Genomic DNA, 25,181 nt, shown 5'->3' on the forward strand with positions numbered 1-25,181 from the left:
ACACTGAAATATTTTAAGTACAAAGTGAAATAGTGAATCAACTATGATAAAGTCAGTATATCACGAGTTATATAGTGGCTTATGCATATTTTCTTTCTTTATTATGTTATAATAATATATAGTTGAATCATACCAAATGTAGCATACTATGCTTAAAAAATCATATCATAAACTTAGTGCTCAATAATAACTGTGTTAATGGAGGATAATGGAGGAAATACATCAAGGAAATTCAAGACTACATCAATAGTAGATGAAGCAAAAACTTATTGTGTTACAGGTGCAACTGGCTATATTGGATCGTGGCTCGTCAAGGCTCTACTTCTAAAGGGTTGTAAGGTTTGTGCCACCGTTAGGGATCTAGGTAAGTAAATTCCTTTTCTTCGTTTTTATTTTTAAATATCATTCGTCAAAATTTCTAAAGAAATTTTTAAATTTGTGGACAAAGTTTATAATTATAAAGAAGAAATAAATTACTATGTAGATTGAATTATTAAAGTTGTATATTTAGGATACATTCTTACATATGTAGGATTTGTTCGATCTCTTAAGACTTAACTTGATATTGATTGAACATACTTTATACTCCTTAATTAATCAATACAAATTAAATGATACATAGTTTTTACAATTGTTGATAATTTCGTCAAAATTGATTTGTACTATTTCCTTGAAATAAAGAAAATATGGAGGTAATTTGCTTTATCTACAAATTTATTTGTTATGAGCTCCCAAAGATTGTAGGGAAAATGATGACTCTTATATGTTGTGAGTTTGTATAAAGAGTGAAGACTGAAGACTAACTCGAGTATATGTAGGGTAAGTTATGCACAATTAGTAATTTATCCAACTAAGTTATGCACAATTAGAATTTTGTGTACTAATATTTGAGGTATAATTTAGAATTATCTACAATCTACTCTGTTCTTTAATGACTAGCTAGATTACTCAATATAGTAGAGGTAGACAAAGTTTTTAATTTTTTTGGAAATCAAATCTGATAAAAGCATGTAAAACGCCAAATCTTCTCATATCTTTCAAGATGCATTGGGAAAATTCTCGAACCATTTGTTTTTAATTTAACTCCATGTACTCAAAAGCCACAAGTTACTCCAAAAACACCCTAAAACATTTTATTTACAAAGTACAATTAAACACGAATATTCAAACATATCCCTCGATCAAATCCTAAGATACACTAGTTGCAAACCTTTTATGGGACTTCGGCTTATAAATAATACACTTAAATGTACCTTAGATATGAACATGTGTAATTTTAAGGTATCTGGATTAGGGATGGCAATCTAGTCCGGATCCGACCCTACTCCGTCCCGATCCGAGGTAAAATATCCGCTTCGAGTCCGAAAAAAAAGTAATCCAAGTTCGACTCCGTTAAAATAATCCGACTCCGAGTCGGAGGAGGGTCGGAGTCGGATCCTATAAAAATCCGAGAAAAAAATCCGACTCCGACAAATGTCCGACTTTAACGGATTATCCGACTCCGACTCCAATAGATAGTGGATTTTTGTGTGGGTCATGGTGGCATTGGGTGTGGGTTGTAAAGGCCCAAATAGCCCAACATCTCAAAGTATATTGAATAATGAAAAAAACTCGGAGTCGGGTCGGATCGGAGTCGGAGTCGAAGGTCGGATATTGAAGTCGAAGTCGGATGTCGGAGTCGGAGTCGGATGTCGGATTTAACCTCCGACTTCCTGTCGGGTCGGAGTCGGATTTAGCATAATCCGCTCTGAGTCCGACCCGTTGTCATCCCTAATCTGGATCATACACTTTCTAAAACAAACGAACATAATAAGCTTCTGATTTTTGTCGAATACATATTATTTCAATTCATATTAGGGAATACTTTTTTTCCAAATAAAACTAAGGGTATGCAAGAACTTGCAAAAATAAACACATCAAAATATTGAAATGTTTATGTTTCTATTAGAAAAGTACTTTAATTAATCTCAAAAGCTCTTTGAAACGGATCGTTCTGTATATATGAAAGTACAGTATAACAAATTAAAGTAGTCCATCCAACAATTAATAAATAAATCAAAAACAACAATTGAAATAAAACACTACGTATATATTAACATTGAAATAATATGACACATTATTTATATGTAAAAGGGACTACGATTTTCATCTTACAACATTGTATGAAGATTTTTGCTACATATATACACAAACATAAAGAATAAGAGTTTAAATTGATACAAATAGCTAAAAATAAAATAAAAGCAATGTTAATGTGATCCAGACAACCTATGAATTGAAGATTTTTCATTTTAGGAATTACATTTTTGCAATGCAATTTTAATTAAATCGAGCAATTTCTTAGGGAATTATGGTCGGAGGAGCTTATTTGCTAGAACCCTTGTCCCCATCCTTCATGCTTTCTGGTGGAATAAGTATATTAACATCTTCTGAATCGATTGGCCGAACTTTGAACCTTTCATTCTTACAAGTTGGTGAGCCAAGGCTTAGACTTCTCTTTAAGGTTCGTCCTGATGACTTTTCTTTCTCCGTTGTAATACTCTCCATAATCAACGAATTCACCTTTTTGAAAAACTCGGAGAGCTTAGAATAAAATGACGGGAAAATATTCTTCAATGATTCCTCATTTTCACTGTAGAGATGCCTAAATGGCTCCAACATGTTAACAATTCGTGGATTAACCAATAATTTTTCATTTATCATCCAATCATAATCACCTTCCTTATTTTCATCCGACTTTTCAATTTGATCAGCATGATTGTTACCCCCTTCCAATAATTCTTGCATGTTTGAACAACTACGAGAATTATTCACAATTTGAGGTGCATAATAAGGTACTCCAATATTTGGAGTCGTACTCACTCTTGGAAACCCTAATTGGGAACCAATATCGTGTACATAATGTGGACTAGGATTATGGTATCCCATAGAATGAGAAATATGAGGAATGAAATAATAGTAAGGAGTAGATGTGAGGTATTGCACATAATTTGTAGCCATTGTGTCATTAAAATGGGGTGGATAAGCATTAATGTAAGTAATTGGAGATGAATACATATTGGAACTTATTACAAGGTTATTTTGGTTTGGAATTTGCTCCATAACTCAAAAATTAATACTTTTGGAATGTAACTTGTTGTAAGAGTATAAAGTTTGTTAGGATGCTAATGATTGTATTTGATATCTATCTTAAGTTTGTCCTTTCTTGGGTTATATATAAAACATTATAACCTATGCTTTTTTTTATTATTTATTATTAATGATGATTTATGTTTACACATTAAGTAGTTGACCTTGTATGTAATTATGTATAACCATCAATGTCAAAAATTTCAAAATATTTTTAAATTACTTACATTTACAGGTGGAAGTTGTTGAAGATAGCCAGATAAGCTATAATCTTTTGTCCATTTTAACATACCATCTTATAGCATAATTATATAATTAATTGTGTATTAGTCATCTAAATATGGTAATTGTAGCGTATTAATTTGATAGACATTGGTCAATTTCCCGTATCTTCTTAAGCAACTTTAGCTTATCTGCTTGATGAATTGCTAATATTACATGTTTAATACTAATCCAAACACTAAAATAATAACATATCAAAAATTGAGCTGTCTTTTTATTTCCTTTATTAATTACAATTAGTTAATTTATTTATATGAAATTTGACGCATAAATAATCAACCAGGAATAATCCACGTCACTAATTGTATCTGTGTTCATCCTTGAATTGGCAGGTTTAGCTAAAATATCCAAAATTTCGATAACATAATTTTCATTCTTACCAATTTTAATCCAACTTGATCAAATATACGATTTTCAATTTTATTGTTTACACCCTCCATTCTTTAATACCTACAACAATTAAACCTTTATACTGTTTTTATTACATTAACTTTGACTATGCATGACTTTTTTACTTTGATATTAATTAAAATCAAATGTTACTCTGTGTGTATGTAGTTAGATTAGTATTAAATGTTAATGTATAATATTATGTGTTATATTTTTATAACTTTTATAATAATATTTTTAGAACTTTTATTATGTGTTATGTGTTATATTTGTGTTAACTTATGTATGCATTGAGAAGTCAGTCATTAAGCTATTGCAAGTAATCAAGAATGGATGGAATAATTTGGAACAAATTGGGCATTGGGGTTTATCTTATAGTGAATCCATATTTAACTCAAAATTGGTTAATTTAATCGCAAATTTTTACATGTGGTTGGCCACATTGTGTGGTCAACCATTATGGAGTTACTTTATTAGTGCTATAAAGGTTACTCACTCGGTTATGGGTTACTAAGTCGGCTAGAGATTACTCGGTTAAAGATTACTAAGTCGGTCAGGTGTTGTTCGGTCAGGGATTACTCACTCGGTCAGGGTTATTAAGTCGGTCAGAGGTTACTCGATCAGGGGTTACTCAATCAGTCAGGGATTACTAAGTCAATTAGAAATTACTCATCGGTCATAGGTTAGTATGTGTTATTGGAAAAGGCTAAGTATGAAATTTCAAATTTGTAAATCCTACTTAATATGAATTCAGATCATCAGATGACATAATCCAACATTCCTTTGAAGCTCGGAGGCACCTCCTTCATGATTCATGACCCTCCTAAATTTGTTGTGATTATTATAATTAATATCACCGCCATATATTATTATAATGCCTATGTTTATATGCCGCCTAAACCTTATTAGATTATGCTTACCATATTCCATTTTGCTTCCTAACTACATAATTTTTGTTTTTTTTTTTTTTTACTCTAGAAGATTCCTAATTACATACCTACTTAATTCTGCCCAATTTTCTATGAAGTGGGTGAATTTAGATTATATCATTGTTAAATTCTACTTCATTCTCACACAATAGAACACATAACTTTATATAATCAACCAAACTGTAATTCTATGTACATAATATCACGGGAGAAACGACTTCTTAGACAATACTTTGTGTAATTTCACATGTTCAACCAAACAAGCACTAACAAGAACAATAGTTTGCGAAACTTTCCTACTTACTTACTCAACATCAAAGGCCTATCAAACACTCAATGCTGCCGAGTAGTTTATTCACCATACTCCATTTTTCTTAAAACAACACTCTGTCTCAGATTGTACCTTTTTTCTTTTTTTTTTTTTTGAAGAAAGATTATGCATTTCCTTTTCTAATTAACACAAATACACAATCTTTCATAATTTCTCTTTATATAATTTACTTATCATAAGAACAATTCTACATATCCATATAACAAAGTAAAATATGCAGATGAGACAATCTTTAAAAGATAGATGGAATATAATATGATTGGTTTAATTTAAATCCAACCCAAATTTAATCTCCAAAATTTGGCTCAAATGGCCATTCCATATGTAGCCCAATACAGATATCTATATCATAATATACATGGCCCAATCAGTAAAGCCTCAGATATGCATTCTTGTAAACCTTTGATAAGTTATTATGCATAAACACATTATTACACTAATCCATTATCCAAAGGCGAAATTTAGAGGGACACTTGGCAATAAAATATAAAAATTTTCCCTTTAAAATTACTTACTAAAAGAATATTTTTTTTTTTACATAAAAATAAGGTTTGTTTTCAATTTATGATGTCAAATTGTCCAATATAACTATTACATATTTAATTATTTTCTTTCATAAAATATTTCATAATTTTTAATATGAGTCCATTCATAATATTATACTCCGTATTTTATATCAATTTTTTTATAAAATGTATTATCATTAAAATTCTTTAACAACTGCGTATTTCACGAGATTTAATCTAATAGTATCTAAAAACAAAAACAAAAAGCCTGGCCTTTTACCATGAACCCAACCCTTCAAGTCTAGAGGTTAGACTCCTTATTCATGTAAATTAAACAAGATACATCTAGAATGCAAATAATCTCGTAAATTTTTTTTTTTTTTATTATATTGGATTATGAAAATTGTATGTCGAACTGTTAATTACTCATTTGTGATGAAAATCCGATTCTTTTTTTTTTAATTGTAATATGTACAATAAGAAGTGTCTCCCTTAGGTAACTAAATCTGTTTTTCAAAATTATGAGCATTTCTAAAATCATGATTAATTATTATTTGAACTCTCCATATCATGTTAGAAAAGGCTTCATATCTAAAATCAAAATGGGAAAATGAAGACCGGTTGAAGCTCTTTAAGGCCGATTTACAAGATGAAGGAAGTTTCGATGAAGCTTTGGAAAATTGCGATGGGGTGTTCCATGTAGCAGCTTCTATGGAATTCAATATTAAAGATCAAGCAAATATTGGTAAGACCTTATAAACAAAATAAAACTCTTTGCATTTCATACTCCCTTCAATTTTACTACGTAGTATTAGGCCGTAATATCTCCGTTAAATATTATGTGCAACTTTGAAATATTTTATATCTCACAAATAATACTCCGAAGTTGCACATAATAATTAACTGAGGTAGGATGTCACATTTAAAATTTAGTGATCTGAGTTTAACATTACAATGAAAGTTCTTAAAGTAATTTAGTACGTCGGACATGTTAGCATGCATTATATTTGTAGACTATACATAAAAATTAGTGAACGATAACTATGGTATCTTAATTTATTTCCTACAAAAAAAAAAAAAAAAAAAAAAAAAAAAAAAAAAAAAATTGTTCAATCAAATTATTTAAGAACGAAAAGAGTATGCACTCTTAGGTACATGCACATCATCACATATGTCATGACTCGTTTGTTCTACTTTATCGGTACTAATTTGTTCTGTGTTTGTACCACAAAGAAAGTTATGTACAATCAAACATCATAGACCCAGCAATCAAAGGAACCTTAAACCTTCTGAAGGCATGCAAAAGATCAAAATCAGTGAAAAGGGTGGTCTTAACATCTTCCATTAGCACCATAACAGCTAGGGACGATGAAGGAAATTGGATATCTGTAGTTGATGAATCTTGTCAAGTTTCTATTGATCATGTTTGGAATACAAGAGCTAGCGGATGGGTATGTTCAATTAATTCTTCCCTATTCACGTATCTATAATAATATTATTAAAACTCAAAGGGATAATATGGTATCGTCATGCATCACACTTCCCTTATTATTTTTGGCGCCACATGAGCAATAATGACGCGTCAAATCTATACTAATAACCAAAATTTAATGCAAATTTATGATTGAGTTATTATTTGAACCATTATTGAACTTAAGAATGGCATATATATACCATCAAACTATTAATTTCTTGACTTATTGTGATTAATAAAATGATTTAATTTTCTACGCGTTATGGTTTTTTAATCTGACTGTAACGCTTTTTATTTCGCAACTTTGTATTAACTGCTCAATATATGTTATTGTTTCATCATTTATTATAAGCAAACATAAATTCATTTTTTTAATTTCAACTTTAATTCACTATTGAAATTTTGTAATCATAATTTTTTTAGTTTCCTCCTTCTAGCTAATATCTATCAAATTTCATATTAATGTAGAATTTATAATTAAAAATAACTCTAATCAAAATAATAGCAATGACCCGGGACAAAAACTAGTTTTATTATTAAAATCCGTAATAAATCAAAGTATAACAAACCGTTTATTACTCTGTATTAAATAATTCGTTGTATATATAAAACAGTATTACTCCATACGAAGTATGTCTAAGGCCCAAACCCAAACCCAAACCGTACATAAAATTCGACGTGTTATACTGTTATTAGTGTTATACGTACATGTGAAGTTGTGAACACATATTTTAGAATAATAATTTTATACTTTTATGTTTGAATAATTTTTTTAAGACCAAATTATATATGTTCGATTTTTAGGTTTATGTATTATCAAAGCTTAGCACCGAGGAAGCAGCGTTTAAGTTTGCTAATGAGAACGGACTTGACCTTGTATCAGTCATCACTACCACCGTAGCCGGCCCCTTCCTTACCTCGACTGTTCCATCGAGCGTTCGAGTCCTCTTATCACCCATAACAGGTTCGATTATCTTCTATTCAGCTGGATTTGTATGCTAGATAGATTTAATACGATGGTTTTTTAAGTTAGGTGTTCAATGTTCATAGTTTGAAAAATAAAACACAATAGGTTAGTCTTGTTATGTCATATACTCATATAGTCATATACACACTAATATTAAATTCTTGTTATACTCTAAATCAACGTGCAAGTCATTTTATTTTGTTATGGTCATGAATATGCGACCTTAAATCATATTCCAAGTATAAGTCTTACAGAAATTAATAGCAAATTTGACCTTGAATATACTGAGTAAATGAGTAATACGTCTGACTTTTTTATGGTATGGAGTGGAGGATTTAGGCATAGTTTAATTTGGTTGAAAAAAATGTTGAAAACAGTGAATTGTTGAAATCATCATCACATCAACTCGGGTCAAATTGCTTGACCATCAATTTCTAGAGTAACATGGCAACATTATAATGATGCAAAACATCCTTTTATTAAATAATCATTTAAATGTATAAAGGGATAGTAAATGATAGTTTAACTGGTTAAAGCTTCTCTCCCTATTGTACTGTATATCCTATATGAGATCAGGGATGGTATGGGTTTGATTCTCGTCATTGTAAGAAGCTAGACAAAAGTATTTCCTCCGTTTCATAATTGTGCGTGATTTTGTCATTTACTCCTAAACTTATACTCCCTTTGTGTTCAAATAAATAAAACGTTTTCTTTTTCCAGCCATGCTTAAATAAATGAAATGTTTCTAACTTCTCTCTATTTTTAATAAGGATCTTGCTAACATGGTATTAATGTACATTTAAAATAGTACCTAAAGTTTTTTCAAAAAATAATAATAATAATAATAATACCTAAAGTGGTATTAATTTGGGAAAGCATGACAAAATCACGCGTCGATCGGTGTAATTAATGTTCATTTTAATTTAATCTTTCTACTTTTAGGTAGCTTACCGGGGCGTTCGTTAGCTTTTTCCTTTTTATAATTCTCTATATTTTTAATAGCATTCTAATAACTAATAGTCTTCACAAAACGCCTTACTTTCTTCTCTTTCCTCAACTAGTACCCCACTACCTAGTACCTATTATTTTAATAAATTCAACTAACCTTTCTATAACTCCGTAAAGTCAAAACGATTTATTTATTCAACTTAATTAGTCGATTGTTCTTAATACTACATAGGTGATCCTGAGCTATTCCCAATTTTAAAAGCCGTGAACGCGAGAATGGGCTCAATTGGCTTAGTACACATTGAAGACATATGCAATGCTCACATATTTCTTATGGAACATCCAAATTCCGAAGGCCGTTACATGTGTTGCACTCAAAATTGTCATATGTCACAATTATTGGAACTTCTTGCTCAATCATATCCTAGTACATCAAATATGAACTGGTAATACTTCATATTATTTCAATTCATCTTTTATATGTCATCTTTCATTAATTGTTGTCTTTTTGCACGATCACTGATTTTCTATGGTACGTCGTTTTCGATTATGTAGGTCAAATGATGAAGGTATCGTACCATCTGTGATTTCATCAAAGAAATTGAAGGATTTGGGATTTGAATATAAACATGACCTAGTAACTATTATCAACCATACTATCAAGCAATGTATGGAATGTGATTACCTACCTTCCTTTGAATAGTTATGATTTATTTGTTTCCTATGAATTTTGTCAATCTATGAGGAAAAGAACTAGGAATTATGTATCAAACAATGCATCTTATTTGATCTTTTTTATGAAAATATTGTACTAGCTAGTATTTGGAAAATCAATTGTTTGTTTATACTAAGACCATGTTAATAAAGGTTATTAAATTTAGAGTGCCTACACAAATTTCACAATTGTATTTAGATTTGTTCAATATTCATGTCTATGAGTGCACGTACATAGATTTGGAGGGAAAATAGAGTGAGTATGTGAATATAAAGATTAAAGACTGGTTTTGGATTGAGAATAAATAAGAGGAAAACCTTACTCCATACTTGAAAAAAAAAAGATGGAGTAGCATAATTGTTAGACGTCTCAAATTAACATTATCTTTAATAAATAAATTTTTACTATCACTCCAATAACCGAGCAATTGATATTAATCAATTCAAATTTTAGGGTCAATGTCTTACTACTAGTACTAAGATAGCATAGTATAAGACTATAAGTGTACAACACCAAACTAGTGAGTTGACATGTGAATCGGCTTAATCGGGCCCACTATCATCACCATCCCCAACAACTTAAAAAAGAGACTAGGATACTAACATGATTTTTACTTGTTTATCCTTAAAAACCAAGGTGTAAATATAGTCAGTTCATAGGTAGGTGCTATAGTTCGCTTAACTAGTTGTTGGTTCTTAGAGCTTCAGTATCCTCTTCATCAAGAAAGTATGGACCGATCAACCTTCTTTCTGTCCTTATTCCTAAAGAACAATACATTTTAAAGCTAGGATAATAACATCTTTAACTTTTTCATTTACATACAAAATAAGATGGCCTATATATAGTCAAGGAAATGACAAGCTAAACTAGTTGATTGTACTATTGTGTTAGTAGTTACATGTCAAAATTTGTTTAAGACTGTTAGCACCTAGACGTTTGTGAAAGTCAACTACATCCTACAGTAAATTTTTCCTTTTTTAATCGTGTTACGTGTTTAAATGATTATTAATGGAGATAATTAATTCCAAACAAAGAGGGTATGAATTAAAACAACGTTTTTTATTCCCTAAACCAATACCGGACCGGGAAAAGGGTTTTAGACAATTGTCTTGTTATATTTGGCAATGTCGTATGCCCTTATTTATGTCCACTTTGTCTTATATCTTGTTTGCTAACATGCATTAAACTAACTCTGAATTCACGAGATTGGAAGATATTATTAATCGGCAGTACAAACCTGTTGTAAAAGAGCTGAAAGAGTGAAAGTTATGATGTTTCATTACTAAGAAAACTGACAAGATTGAGGCTTGAGCTTGTCTGAATCAAAGGCAGCCTTTCCACCAACCATATTTAAGTCCTAACATGCAATATGAATAATAAGGTATTTTCGCGTTTATATATATTATATATACAGCGTAGAAAAGAAAGTTTTATAAAGTATATATTCACGTAAGAATCAACATATGTACATATATAACTTCAAATAACAAATATCCATTAAAAAGAGCAAAAAATTAACACAATACATATTCCGTGTATAAGCTTTATATTTAATCTACTACCTCCGTTAATTATTATGTGCAATAAAAGAGTATTATTTGTGAGACATAAAAAATTTCTTTATTGCACATAATAATTAACGGAGGTAGTATTTAATTTAGACGGAAATTATGCAAAATTTTCGTAGTAGTGTAGTCAGATCTCACAGATGGACACGTATTTGAAATTGACACTTGTAACCGAGCACAAGTAACATCAATCTGTGTCGATTTTTATATTCCTTCAAAAGAAATCCTATACAGTTTTCACATTTAAGTCCATGACATTCAACTTTCAAGCTTTCAAAAGATTTCAATCCACAATTTAGAGATTACTCACATAATGTGTGTTGGAGGTTGCAAGGACCATAAAGCTTTTAAAGCTATGCAGGAATTGCAGCTATTAACATCACCAAACTTCTTAACTCCCCAAATATATAATGATATTAAATTAAATGCTTTTTCTAAATATATTAATATATAATGGACCAATTAGAATCTATTTCCTTATGAAAATCTATGGAATATCTGCCCTGTTTTTTTTTTTTTTTTTTTTGGGGGGGGGGGGGGGGGGGGGGGGGGGACAGATTTATTAAGCAATGAAATTTATTTACAGTAAGAATTTAAATCAGAGATAATTGAAAGTAAAGACAAATTTAAATTAGGCTGGTGCAAAATTTTGTTTCTATTTTTAACCTTAAGTTTATAACTTATTTGCATGGACCACATGCCCTTTTGTCATATGATGCAATTGGTTTTTCAAAATCTTGCTCCTTAGGGATAAGGTGTTTTTCTCGTCGCATTAACAATTACTCTTTCCGGTCATAAATAACATTGTAAAGTAGTCAAAGTCGTTCAAATGTATGTACAACAATACGTAATAAGGAGTTATCACATGTTCTAAGATTGTTCAAATATTTCGTAATAGCATGTGACTTCTAATACGAAGTATTTGTATACCGTAATTAGTTGTTCCGAGTGCTACTAATATGAAACAAAAGGAGTATAAATTTTGGTTGGATCTTTCTCGATCTTATTATTAGTATGAAAAGTCCAGATCATGTTTCTTTAATGCAAACTATAAGTGACAAAACTGAGTAAGCATCATAACTATTTTTGTTGTACACTAGCATAAAAATTGGAAACAATATATTAGACCAATAACAAACAGAACTCCAGTAAATCAGCAAGTAAAATGTAAAATATTAATGGTTTTTTCTAAGAAGGCAGGTCTCAACTAGTCAACTCTCAATGCATGTCTCATAATATATAGTTTAATCTTAATTAACTAGTTTAATAACTATAAAAATATATATATACTACGTATGAATTAGTTTAATATTGGTAATCCTGACAAATTACGATTCTAGAATTCTTCTGTTCATTAATTAGAAGGAATCTAGGATGCACGATTTTATCATCATAGTATTACTGTATTAGTAGACTACTTTTTTCATAGTTGAGGAGGCAAATTGTTAGTTAAAAAAATTAGCATATGTCAATTATTTGTGCTTTATTAATTGGGCAAGTACAGTGCTACATATAAAAGACAAGTAATGATGTAATGACCTTAATAGGTTTAAATCTATGGGTCATGTAACTCATGTTCGAGTTGATTTCGAGTTAATTTTAGCTAGGTCGTGCTCAATTGTCTTCGAGAAAGAAAATAAAGGACAAAGGAGAAGTAAAAATGCAAAATAACACGGAGTAACAAAACCCTTTAGGCTTTAACTTTGTTAATTTCCAAATGTTCGGTATTGTGTGTAGTTAGGATATGCCTTTTAACTATAATTTCATGTTAGGTTCTACTCGGCTTAAAGATTGTCTACTCTATTTTAAACCGGGAAAAAAAGGGGGAAACCAATGAAAACAGTTGCTTGAAAGATCTTCAACTGTTTGATAGTTTGGGGACTTACTAATGTAATGACTACACCTACCAATCCAGTGCTATGAAGTTGATATCAGACCCACCTCATAACTAGTGTACAAGTATATCTAACCACTAAGAACATCAAAATTTTGATTCTGGCAAATTATTTACTCCTGTACTTTAGTATTTAAATTTTTTTTGTACTTGCAAATTGACAACTTCAATTTTGTTTACATTCTACTGTTATTTTCTTTTAATCAGTATATATATAAATATCTTCACTTCCCTAAACAAAGATGAGCAATTTCCAGGAGTTTTCTTGGCCAGAACTGATACTGTCCAAGTTTGGATACTTCTAAAGCCTCTAACATATCCAAAACAAAGCATGAAACATAAAACATGTGATGATGCGCGCATGTTGTGCACGTTTCTAGACCAATCTAGGTACTCCCCGGTGCCTGAAATAATTTTCCGGTTACTATTAATCTCAAATTCATACTACATTGCACAGACTGAAAGAATATCAATATGCATAAAGATGAATTCCCCAAAATTTTCACCAAATGAACATTCAAAGCATCAAACATGAACACATAAAGAGGGAAGAGGCTAATGCATAATTGTCATTTTACGCAAAGAGCTGCCAATGTAAGCGATTTCACAAAAGATCTATCAATGAGGCAGTGAAAATTGGACGATTTTTAACATCCCTTCACATTCACCTACCTACACTTCATACAATGCTCTCAATATATCCAGATTATACACCTTATCAAATGACATTTTTGACACCCAAAAAAATAAAAGATTAAACCATCAGTTTCAGGATTTGCAGATTACCACAAAACAAGGTAGTAGAGCCCTAGGATTGAGCAAATACAGCTCCTCAATGCTTGAATACAGACCAACTTTCCCAGCCAATGAATCAAACCCTGTTTGCCCTGCCAATTCCTGCAAGTTTTCCAACGGCCTGTGAACTCTTCCAGCAATCACCCTGCATACAATAAGCGCCTTCTTTATCGATGGATCACCATCAATGGATTCAATACCTTCAAACGCCCTCCCACTAGTCGAAGTTGTAAAAACACCAACTCCGCTCTTAATTTCCTTCTTTGTATAGAAACCATGCCTTATGATTCGACAAACACAGCATTTTCCTGAGACACAAAGGCTAGAAGACCCATCGATGCCTAAAGAACAGGCCACAGTAGTCCCGTAAAATCTCAGTAACTCATTTCCATCAGCAATACATCTTGGATGCTTCTTAGGGAGCTTACTGGCTTTAATCTTAACCATTTCCCTGTATTCTTCGAATCTTGCTATTGTTTTCTGGGTGTTATGGACTTTCAACACCCTCTCTATTCGACCACAGTGGTTCTCCGACTTCAGCCAGCTTGTTCTGCATATTATTTCAACTATTTTCCTTGAAGAATCACCTTCCACAAGCTCAGTTACTGCAGCAAAACATCAGTATTATTCAATTTATGAAACATCATATGAAACATTGTTTAGAAATTTAAATCCAAGACATTTATTAAACATTATAAAGTAAAACAGCTGAAATTAAGGACAAAACATTCAAATGTATGTAGACTTTCCAAAACTCCTACCAAACTAAAATTCAAAATGCACCCAAAACAAAATGACCCAATTGTGAGTTTGTGACTTATATCGAAATTGAATCAAACAAACCCAAAATTTATACAGCAAAAATTGGCTAAAACCCAAGTATAACCCACAATCCAAACGAACTATTTGTCACCTCTATTATTCGCTAGCAGTAATGGCGGTTTTCTACTTATATTAACACAGTAATTACAAATAGATAGCATTCATAGACTGAAATTTAAGCCTACTAAGAAAACACCTGAAAAATAAACTGAGGAAACTTAATGTACTAATCTAAGCAGAGAAAAAGCAAATAATTCCCAAAAAGAATGTCTAGAAGCTGAAATAAGTAAGCAACCCAAAAAGTGGAAAATCAAATTTAACTACTTTTACACTAAAAAGCATACAACTTTTATAAAAACAATGCAATAAAAAAATCATCAAAAAAAACCCTTAATTAACAAACAAAAAAAATACACTAATTAGCAACTTAATTAGAAACTTACCAGCATGATTAGAGAGATGATGAGCTTCAAGTGCATCCCATTTGCTAAACTGCTCTTTACACTTATGACAACTCAATTGAACGGAAGAAGATGAAGATGAGCCATTCGAATCGATTTCGAGGGAGAATCTCTTCTTTGAATTACTACTTCCACTTCCATTATCTCTTTCCAAACTATAGGACTTTCTTCCATTAGCCCTTAAAAATGAAGGGTTAGCACTATTATTGGTATTGTTAAAGTAATGCATTGTAGGGTGCCCTCCAGGACCAGGGGTACCCGGCCTTAAAGTACCTACAAACGCAGACTCTTCACCCTTCCTCGCCTCGTCTTCTTGACAACCAATCGAATTGGAACCGAACCCGGACCCATCAAAGGGACCATAGCCAGTAATCTTGAGCTCACACCTAGAATTATTATTACTCAAAATAACTTCATGAGTAATTGGGTTTAAGAATTCACTACTTCCAATAGATCTTGGACTACAACTTGGTGGTTTTTCAATGTGCCTTTTACTTCCACCATTAATTACATCTTTTAGATTTGCAATTGACCTTGAACACCCTGATCTTCCTACTCTTCTTGTTAATATTGAGTTCATTATTTTGTTATTATTTATGTTTATATTTTTTGATGGATCATGCACATCGGACGGCTCAGATTTGCAGTGGAGAGATTTCTTCAATGAGAACCATACATTTGGTTTGCTGTTCTCTTTGCCCTGTTGTTGTTGCTGCTTCTTCTTCCCCTGCTTCCCACCTTCCATATTTTTTTTAACTTTCTCTCTCTAACTTCACTTTTCTCTCTCTAGATTTTGCTTAATTTCCACCATTTTAAGATTTTAACTAGCTAACCCTCAAATAAAAATAAAGATAAAACCCAAAAAATTAATTCCAAAATTTGGGTTTTGAAAGGTGAAAGTGTTTGCAATTAATGCTACTTCTTACACTATCAAGTATATAACTCAAAAAAAAAAAAAAATAATAATAAATGAAGAAAATATTTCTAATTTTATGACAAAGAAATATTCAAACAATGTCTAAAAACCAAAGGGTTTTTTTGTTTTAATTTGTGAAGGTTTTTGGTTTCATGCACATTGTAAAATTCTAAAGATAGGTTTTTTTTTTTCCCTCTCTCTTAATTTCTGGGTTTTGGGGGTGGAGGAAGATAGAAAGAAAAAAAGGAAAAAAGAGAGAGAGAATCTAAGAGAGTTGAAAATGGAAGAAAAATGAATGCAGAGGAAAAGAGGAGAAGATGAAGGGGGTGTTGGAGTAATAAATTAGAAGGTGGTAAATAATTTAATTTTATGGCTTGTTTCTGACAACAGGTATTGTGGGGTGAATTCATATTTAATACTCCTACCTGTTAGCTGTTTATGCATAACCCGATTGTATTTGGTATTGGACCCGATGTTTCAATATGGTCGAAGTTAGAGTGAAATGGGTTAAACAAAACTCGACTCGACCCGACCCGACCCGACCCTATATGGCTAGATCCTTGACTCCCTGTCTACATATATATACTCGGCGTATAATTATATACTCCATCTGTCTCTATTAGTTTGCCTCATATTTCATTTAATTTCCCTTTTTCCTAATATAGTAATACTAGTTATTTGCTCGAGCAATGCTCGGATATTCACTAAAAAAATTTACAAATTACTCTAAGGGTCTGTTCTCTTACGTTGAAATTCAATTCAATTCAGTTCAGTTCAGCTCAGTTCAGTTCAGTTCAGCTCAGCTCCTAATTTCCTTCTCTTATAAAATATTCATTTCAGTTCAATTCAGCTCAGCTCCTAATTTCCTTCTCTTATAAAATATTCATTTCAGTTCAGTTCAGCTCAGCTCCTAATTTTCTTCTCTTATAAAATATTCATTTCAGTTTAGTTCAGTTCAGCTCAGCTCAGCTCCTAATTTCTTCTCTTATAAAATATTCATTTCAGTTCAGTTCAGTTCAGCTCAGCTCAATTCAGTTCAGTTCAGCTGAGTTCAGTCAATGAGAACAGACCCTAAGTTTGTATGTGTGTATAGGTTTGGTATACATTTAGATATTTATTTACTTTATCAAATTATTATCGATTATAAACGTTAATATAGGATATCTCCAAATATTTTTGTAGTTTGCTACCAAATTGTGAATCTAAAATTGAGTTGGAATCCCTTTTTTAAGTAGAAAATTAACTATTCAATTCTATAAATTAACAAATGAAAATTAAGGGAATATAAAAGATTTTACTAATCTTAATATATACATTAAATTTATTAGTTTAATAATTTTCTATTTGGTACAATAAATTTCAGTTGAACTAATTTAGAAATTTGAAGGGTACTTAGAAAATCACTAATTTAGTAATTTACTATTATTCCACATTGTTCGTTATTCTTAATCTTTTTTAATCAGTAAACTCACTTTTCTTATTTATTTATAAGGCAAAGAAAAATAAATTTATTTATCTAAAGTAGTTGTTATTGTTCTATTTTTTTGGGTTGATTATGTTGCAGATTTTTTTATTTTTTTATTTTTTGTAAAAGAGAAATTATCTTAATATTAAAAAAGAAAAAAAATTTATGGCGGGAAATTTTTTAATGTGGACGTGACACATGTACTTTTGGGATAACTCTGGTGATTAGTTTAGTATATAGTATTGATTGATTGATGTTCCCGCCACTACACTCACTTATATACACTCATAAAAGTTTAAAAAACAACGATTTTCTTATCAAATACCCCTGAGTAATTTGCTTATTTACGAATCATGATATATTCATGAATCTTTTGAAATACAATGCTCAAATTATTTATGAACGTCATTTAGAGTTGTTTGGTGGTTTAGGGGGAATGGGGAAGGGCGGCGGGAACCACCGGGGGGAGTCTCGACGCCGACTGGGTGTCTGGGTGGGGTTGAGGCTGAGCGGCAATAGTCCGTAGGGTAGGTGACGGGATGTTTTTTCAATTTTTTAAAGTTTTATATTTATTTTTAATAATGAATTGAATTATTTTTAAAAACGAACCAATTGTATGCTGCCGCGTGACATATTTAAGCCTTAGTGACTAATAGAGTTGACGTTTGTTGGGCATTTGGTGACATTTTTAATAAACTCGGGGGTGTATGGTGTATTTCAAAAGTTTCATCCATGGGTATACCGTGAATAACTAAATTACTCAGATGTATTTTGATGAAATAACCGAAAAAAAACAATTACACTCTCAACTTGCAATTTTTTGGTTCAATCCTTAATAAAGCACATTTTGCATATTTGCCAAAGGGAGTATGTTACACCTTTCTATTCAAAAATTTGGGCCTTAGCATTAAATTTCATGCCGAAACTCATAAAATGTTAGATTTAGATTTTTAACCCAAAAAATGTATTTAGGATTATCCAAATCCAATGAGTTAGGTCACCATAATCTTCTCACATTTTTCTTGATTAAGTTCATGTGGCTAGGTACATTCCTCCATCTTTATTTGGAAGATTCTAAGTGTCTTTCAAACATCAATATATAGGAGAGCTTTGGAGATGCTTAGCAATTTAATCCACAATAAGCTTTGTAAGAGTACCCGTAAGAGAAAGAAAGACACTTATTAGGTGAGTGAAAACTGTGAGTATATTATCCATCTATTTTGGGTGAAGATTTTTTGTAATCCTACAATCATTTTAGTGGAAATTTTGGACTACTAGTCCGAGTAGTCTTGTGGGTTTTCTACTTTTCCCTATTTTGGGATTTTTGCTTTACCAAATTTTTTGTGTCACTTTATATATTTTATTATTCTTATTTTTATTCCATTTTAATTACCAAACAAATAAAATACTATATTTCCCAACAAATAATTTTGTTAAGATAATGTTTGTAAACTTACCAATCATAAAAGTTGTTTACAAACGTTTTTCAACCTATTGATAACCAATTTTAAAAAATAAACCCAACTCCTCAATCTTATCTAAAAAAGTAATAAAATTGCATTTTTATGCTTTACTATGATAAATAAACATTGAACTAGCGAATTGCTATTATAAACTTGATTTAATTTACTATTACAAACTTGATTTTGTTTAATATTTCAAGATGTACCCAAAATTAACATTTCAAAAAGAATAAAAGAAAAAAAGTTTATTTTTAGCATGAAAATGAAATATAAATTGATTACAAGATGAATCAATTCCTTTACTTTAGGGTTCTTATGAAAAATCTTACAAGCTGTACGTAATTTGTTGATACTAGTTATTAGAGCACTCGCGTAGCACGCGCTCCCCCGATGATGAAGAATTCTCGAGAAAGTGTATATATATAATTAATCAATGTGTATATGTATAATTATAAGTGTGGTTATGGTAATGAACAAATATGTTATCATTTGAATCATTTTAATGTAGTGATGTTGTGATGATAGTGTGATCAAAATTAATTTATGAAAATTTTGATTCCACCCATCTTTCATAATTGCATTATTTTGGTGGAAGTATAATAGGGTACTTATTAATTTACAGTAATCTATATATTATTAATCGAGTCTAATGTAAATTTAATAAATGTAATACATTTTTTAAGTTTTTTTTTTTTAATTTGAATATCCAAAAAAGCCCTAAATGTAAAATTAATCAAGGTTAATTTTACAAATTTTATTTTTACCAATATAAAGCATTATAATTTCGAGAAATTAAAAGGACAATTGCATTTGTCTCTAGTAAATATATACAAATTATAGTACAGTAAGACTGAGTTTTGGTCACTAAAAAGTGAGATTTTCAAATTGAATCAAATTAGTTTTAATCGTCAAATTGCCACAGGCTCAGAACTAGAGCTGTGCATGGGTCGGGCCGGCCCACGGGTGGCACGGGCCCGACACGAAAATTGCACGACATGGCACGAGCACGCCAGCGGCACGACACGACACGATGACCAAGGAGTGGGCCATGTTGTGAACACAATTTTGAAAATTTGGCACGAACACATGCAGCACGAACCCGCGGGTGGCACATTACTTTGGCCCGCAGCACGACCAAGCACAACCCAGTACGACATACGGCACGCCAGGCATGACCCGTGCAAAACGACTACTCATTCGCCGCTTCAAATAAATCTAATATATATATATATAAAGGGGAGTTTTTTCCCGAGTTTTTAGAGAGCCACGTAGGATTTAATTTTTTAGCGCGCCACATAAGATAATAAATTTTAGTGGTAGCAAATTAAATACGAGATTATTAATTTCTTTTAGAATAAATAATTTAAATGACACGTAAGCAAAATTGACAAATGAGGTTTCCCAGTTTAAATTAATTAAATATAAAATATTATCTTTTGATATCAGGAATTTTCTAAATATATAAAAATTTTAGCACATAAATATATAAATATAATTTATTTTTTTTAAAAAAAATTAAACAAACCGTGCATCGCACGGGTTTCATCTAGTTAATAATAAAAATAACATAAATAATAAAGAGTTATAATAATAAAAATAATATTTATAAAAAAAAATAATCATATAATAATAAAATAATATAAACAAAAATTAATAAAATTATTTAAATAGTATATCCATTTTAAAAGTTGTTCTTTAAAAAAAAATAACATAGGTGACAAGTTGACTGACCCGGCACAGCACGCCAGGCACGTGGGCTGGGTGTGCCAAATGATGGCCCGGCACGACCGCCAAAATATAGGCACGGCACGACACGAGCCACCACTAGACACGGCGAAGCACGACACGATGCCCACCTCTACCCAAAACACATCATATTTCATAAATGCAACACCACATCAACAAAACAAAAACCTTTAAAAAAAAAAAAAAAAAAATTGTTTTTTTCTTCCAATTTACCATCGTTTTTTGGGATACTACGTTTTGATTAGCTGCTTGCTATCTCATACAAGTATATGTTTTGGTGTGCCGGGTTGCTACGTCTAGATGATTAATGCTGCTCAATATGCCTACTGGGGAGATGTCTATCATCCAGCCATTACTTGTGGTTAGGAGCCTGTGATATGTAGTATATGGATCATGGATGATATGTAGTATATGTTATCAATAAGATTTGTTCATAATTTCATAGTTGAACTTTGAATACAGAAAAGAATCCTGAATTCAAATAATGCTATCTTTCTTCAAAAACATTACAATGTATTAATGTTAGTTTGTGGATCCTAGTTGCTAATTGCCAAAGTCATACTCTTATTTTTATTCTTTATTTTTTTTTTTACTTCAGATTTGCATTTAGCAATTGTAGAAGGGACTAGGGAATCAAATCATTACTATTGTGCTGTTTAATGGATGTCAAATAATTTAGTTGGTTAAATATTATAATATCATCTGCTATTCTCTATACATTGACAAAAAAATTTTACATTTTCAAGCTACAGTATTTCATTTAGTCATTGGATTAATCTCAAGTTTAAACTTGTCATCAATAATTAAAAATAAAAAACTTGTTAGGGGGGGTCTGTTCGTCATCCAGGGGAAGCAGGGGCTGCTAAAACTTCTATGTTAGCAGCGTATAGGGAGGCGTCGAGACGAGGTGCTCGAATGCAGGGAGGGGGAAGCAACGCCAAGGAGTCACACGGGCGCTGGGGTATTCAGACAATGCTGCATAAACTATAAAGCTGGAGTATAATGTTACGGAGTAATTATTCATAAACTTTGTACTTCGTAAAATGGTACGTTCATTAACCTACTTATTTATAAAATTGTATCTGTTACACAACAGTGGGGTGGTGGCGCAGTTGGCTAGCGCGTAGGTCTCATAGCTTCTGAGTAATCCTGAGGTCGAGAGTTCGAGCCTCTCTCACCCCAAAAAAGTTTTGTTCTTTTTTTTTTTTTTTTTTTTTTTTTGGACACCACTTTTATGGTCACTAAAATGTGTACATCTCCATTTCCATAACTACACATAAAATAAAAATTTAATGTCAATAAAATATACAATGAGATGTATTAATGGTATTATTAAGATTTGAGATGTATTAATGGTATTATTAAGATTTGAGATGTATTAATGGTATTATTAAGATTTTAGATGATTATAATATACTGCGTACATAATCAGGAGTTTATTATAAAAAATTTAAAGTATGGCATGACCCAAATAATAACACTTGGAGAAAAATTATAGGGACGGAGTTAATTTTAATCTTCCTCTTCCTCTTCCTCTTCCTCTTCCTCTTCTCCTTTTAGTTCCCTTGATCAAAAAGACTTCACCACCTCTGACTCATAATCTTCTCTAGGTGGCATATCTACTATCAAAAAGAGTACCTAGACAACCAAATTTCCTCAAAATTTGATAATTTCATTTTGTAAGCTCAGTGGTGTGGTCTAATGTTGTTTAGTGACCTTCCTCCTCATAAACCTTTAGTCCTTTACTATTGTGGAAATTTTGAAAGAACCTACACCCTATGTTGAAACTGTATATGTTAAAAATATTAGATGGATTGAGGCTATACATTAACATTTTGTTTGGATAGAAGAAAATGGAAGGAAAAGAAAGGGAGGGGGCCAAACTCTCTTATTTGGGTAAGGGATTGGGGAAGGAAGGGAAAGGAGAGGGGGGATCAATTTTCCCTCTCCCTTTAATAAACATAATCCCTTCGAAATTAGAGAGATTTGAAGGGAAACTGGAACTCACCTCCCCCTTCCTTTCTTTCCCCTTCCCTTCCTCCTATTTCCCTCCCCTTCCTTTCCTTCCTTTAACACTTTGTTTGGATAGAAGGAAATGGAGGAAAGGAAGGGAAGAGAAAATTGAGGGATTGATAATCTTTCATTTGGATAACAAATGAGGGAGAAAGAGAATTGGAGGGGAAAGAAATGGAGGGATCAAATTGCAAGAAATCGATCTCTCCAACAATGGAGAGATTTGGAAGGAAAACTCTTCATTCTTCCCTCCCATTCCCCTCCCTCCCTTCTCACCCCTTCTCCTCCCTCCCCTTCTTTTCCTCTCCTCTAATCTATCTAAACACAATTTTATAACAGATTATAGCAGCTTTAGAAAAGATACATGGATTTTATTGCCTTTAATTTACCCCCTACTCCCCTAGCAAGAAAGCGATGTAAGTGGGTTTCCAAAATCAAGATTTTTGTGTTTGGATAGAATTTTTGGAAGGAAAGGGAGGGGAAGGAAGATGAAGGAAGGAGAGGGTGAAGAAAACAAAATCCCTCATTTGGATAACTAAGAAAATGAAGGGAGAGAGAGTGAAGGGATTTGTTTGTTCTTGTGAAGGGAAATCCCTCAAATTTTCTCACTTATCCAAATCAAAAAATTTTGAAAATTAATTTTTGAAAATCAATACAATAATTTCTGAATGTTGGTTTTAGAAAAAGAAGAACACATTTTCTAAAAATTGATTTTCGAAATCAAAACTTTTTTTTCAGAAAATCATTTTTTTGAAGATCATAACTCAGTTTTATAAAACTTGATTCATGAAAATAAAAAATAAATTTCATGAAAAATCGATTTTTGAAAATCAAAACCAAAAATTTGTATCTCATCATTTGAAATTTTTATACTATATAATCAAAATTTCTTAAGATCGAATTTATAAAAAGAAGGAGAAAAGCTTGAATACTGCAACAAATGATGCGGTGGATATGGCGGCGGAAGCTGACGTGCGTGGCCTGTGGTGGAGGTGACAAACAGTTGGGGCGGGAGAGATTTGTTTTTGTAGAATCAAAGTTTTCCTTCCAAATATTCTCATTTGGATAGATTTGTTTCTTAATTGTGGAAGGAAATAATTTCCTTCCATTTATCTTCCTCCTAATTCCCTCACCTCCCATATTTGCTATCCTAATGGAGGAAAATTCATCTCTTCCTTTCCCTGCCCTTCCCTTGCCTCCATTTCTCTCCATCCAAACAAGCTGAGTTTTAAAGCAAGATTGTTGCATTGGTTAAGTGTTATAATCATATTTGGGCGATTGATTATGATGAAGCATTTTTACCTATGTGCGAAAATGGTTGACGTGAGATTCCTTATGGCCTTAGCTGCAAGCATAAACTGGACTCTTCATCAATTGGATGGAGATTTGATTGAGGAATTTTATTTGGAGGATGATATGCTAATCAATCCTCATATATAGCAAGGTTTAAAAACTCATCAAACCATAGTATATCTTAAATAGTCTTTTATGCAATGGTTTGCCAAGTTAGTGGGGGAGGGGGGGGGGAGTTACAGGTTATGTTCAATCTAAAATTGACTATTCTTTGTTCATTAATAATAAGCTAAGAGCATGGGCAATAACATCATCATCCTCTAATATACTCTATCTTTTATTCTTGTTTTGACACCTCATTTTCTCTTTCATATACCCCACTTTCCACTAACTTCATCCTTTTAACTTTTTTTCATCCTCTATTTCCCCCCACATCAATTAAGGATCCTCTTTCTCATCCTCCTCTTCTCTCTCCTACTTTTTACAAATATCCCATTGCCAAGTGTCCAATAATAATTGGTGCATGTTTATGCTTTTTTTTTAAAAAAAAAAAAAAATCCCTTATCACTCCTCACGTATCACCCACTACACAATTCCACCCAAAAGTTGGCTCTTGAGCTAATGCATCTTCATCCTCCATCTATAAAGGATCCCCCTTCATCCTCTCTAATTGAGGATCCTTATAAAATCTTCCACAACAATTCTCATCCTCTAACATCACAAAAAAACATAATAAGGATGAGCATTGTAGTTCTTATTGTGGGTGCTCTAAGGGACCTCCATCACCAATCACCATAGTAGTTGTTTATGTTGAAGATATGATATTATTCTCACAAAGAATTATGAAAATATGAAATACAAAGTTTGAAAGCTCATATTGATGTGATGTTTTAATATTATTAAGAATTTGGAGAAGCTCTGTTAATTCCTTAGTATATATTGAAATTGGTTGAATTGCTTACAAATCAGGGTTAGTAAACCAAATTGGGGGGTTTTCAAGCTCTGTTAATTCCTTAGTATATATTGAAATTGGTTGAATTGCTTACAAATCAGGGTTAGTAAACCAAATTGGGG

At 31.7% G+C, this 25,181-nt stretch overlaps 2 protein-coding genes and 1 non-coding gene across 3 annotated transcripts; 2 read left to right on the forward strand and 1 right to left on the reverse strand.

Moving 5' to 3' along the window:
- The first annotated feature begins 66 nt into the window (after positions 1-66).
- On the forward strand, positions 67-9,831 carry LOC145628165 (putative anthocyanidin reductase). Its single transcript, XM_081680475.1, has 6 exons — positions 67-364; positions 6,145-6,312; positions 6,801-7,018; positions 7,846-8,005; positions 9,189-9,402; positions 9,512-9,831. Exons 1-6 carry the CDS (start codon positions 199-201, stop codon positions 9,657-9,659), a joined length of 1,074 nt encoding a protein of 357 aa, XP_081536601.1. The 5' UTR covers positions 67-198; the 3' UTR covers positions 9,660-9,831.
- A 3,850-nt stretch (positions 9,832-13,681) lies between these two features.
- On the reverse strand, positions 13,682-16,519 carry LOC145627294 (uncharacterized). The gene is made up of 2 exons (XM_081679688.1): positions 15,194-16,519; positions 13,682-14,533 (listed from the first exon to the last, which is right to left on the reverse strand). Exons 1-2 carry the CDS (start codon positions 15,954-15,956, stop codon positions 13,902-13,904), a joined length of 1,395 nt encoding a protein of 464 aa, XP_081535814.1. The 5' UTR covers positions 15,957-16,519; the 3' UTR covers positions 13,682-13,901.
- A 5,379-nt stretch (positions 16,520-21,898) lies between these two features.
- TRNAM-CAU (transfer RNA methionine (anticodon CAU)) lies at positions 21,899-21,983 on the forward strand. The gene is given in 2 exon segments: positions 21,899-21,936; positions 21,948-21,983. It is a non-coding gene; the product is annotated as a tRNA-Met (tRNA).
- The last annotated feature ends 3,198 nt before the right edge of the window (positions 21,984-25,181 follow it).

Source organism: Chenopodium album, chromosome 4 (assembly GCF_948465745.1).
Source record: "Chenopodium album chromosome 4, dcCheAlbu1.1, whole genome shotgun sequence".
Lineage (NCBI taxonomy): Eukaryota > Viridiplantae > Streptophyta > Magnoliopsida > Caryophyllales > Amaranthaceae > Chenopodium > Chenopodium album.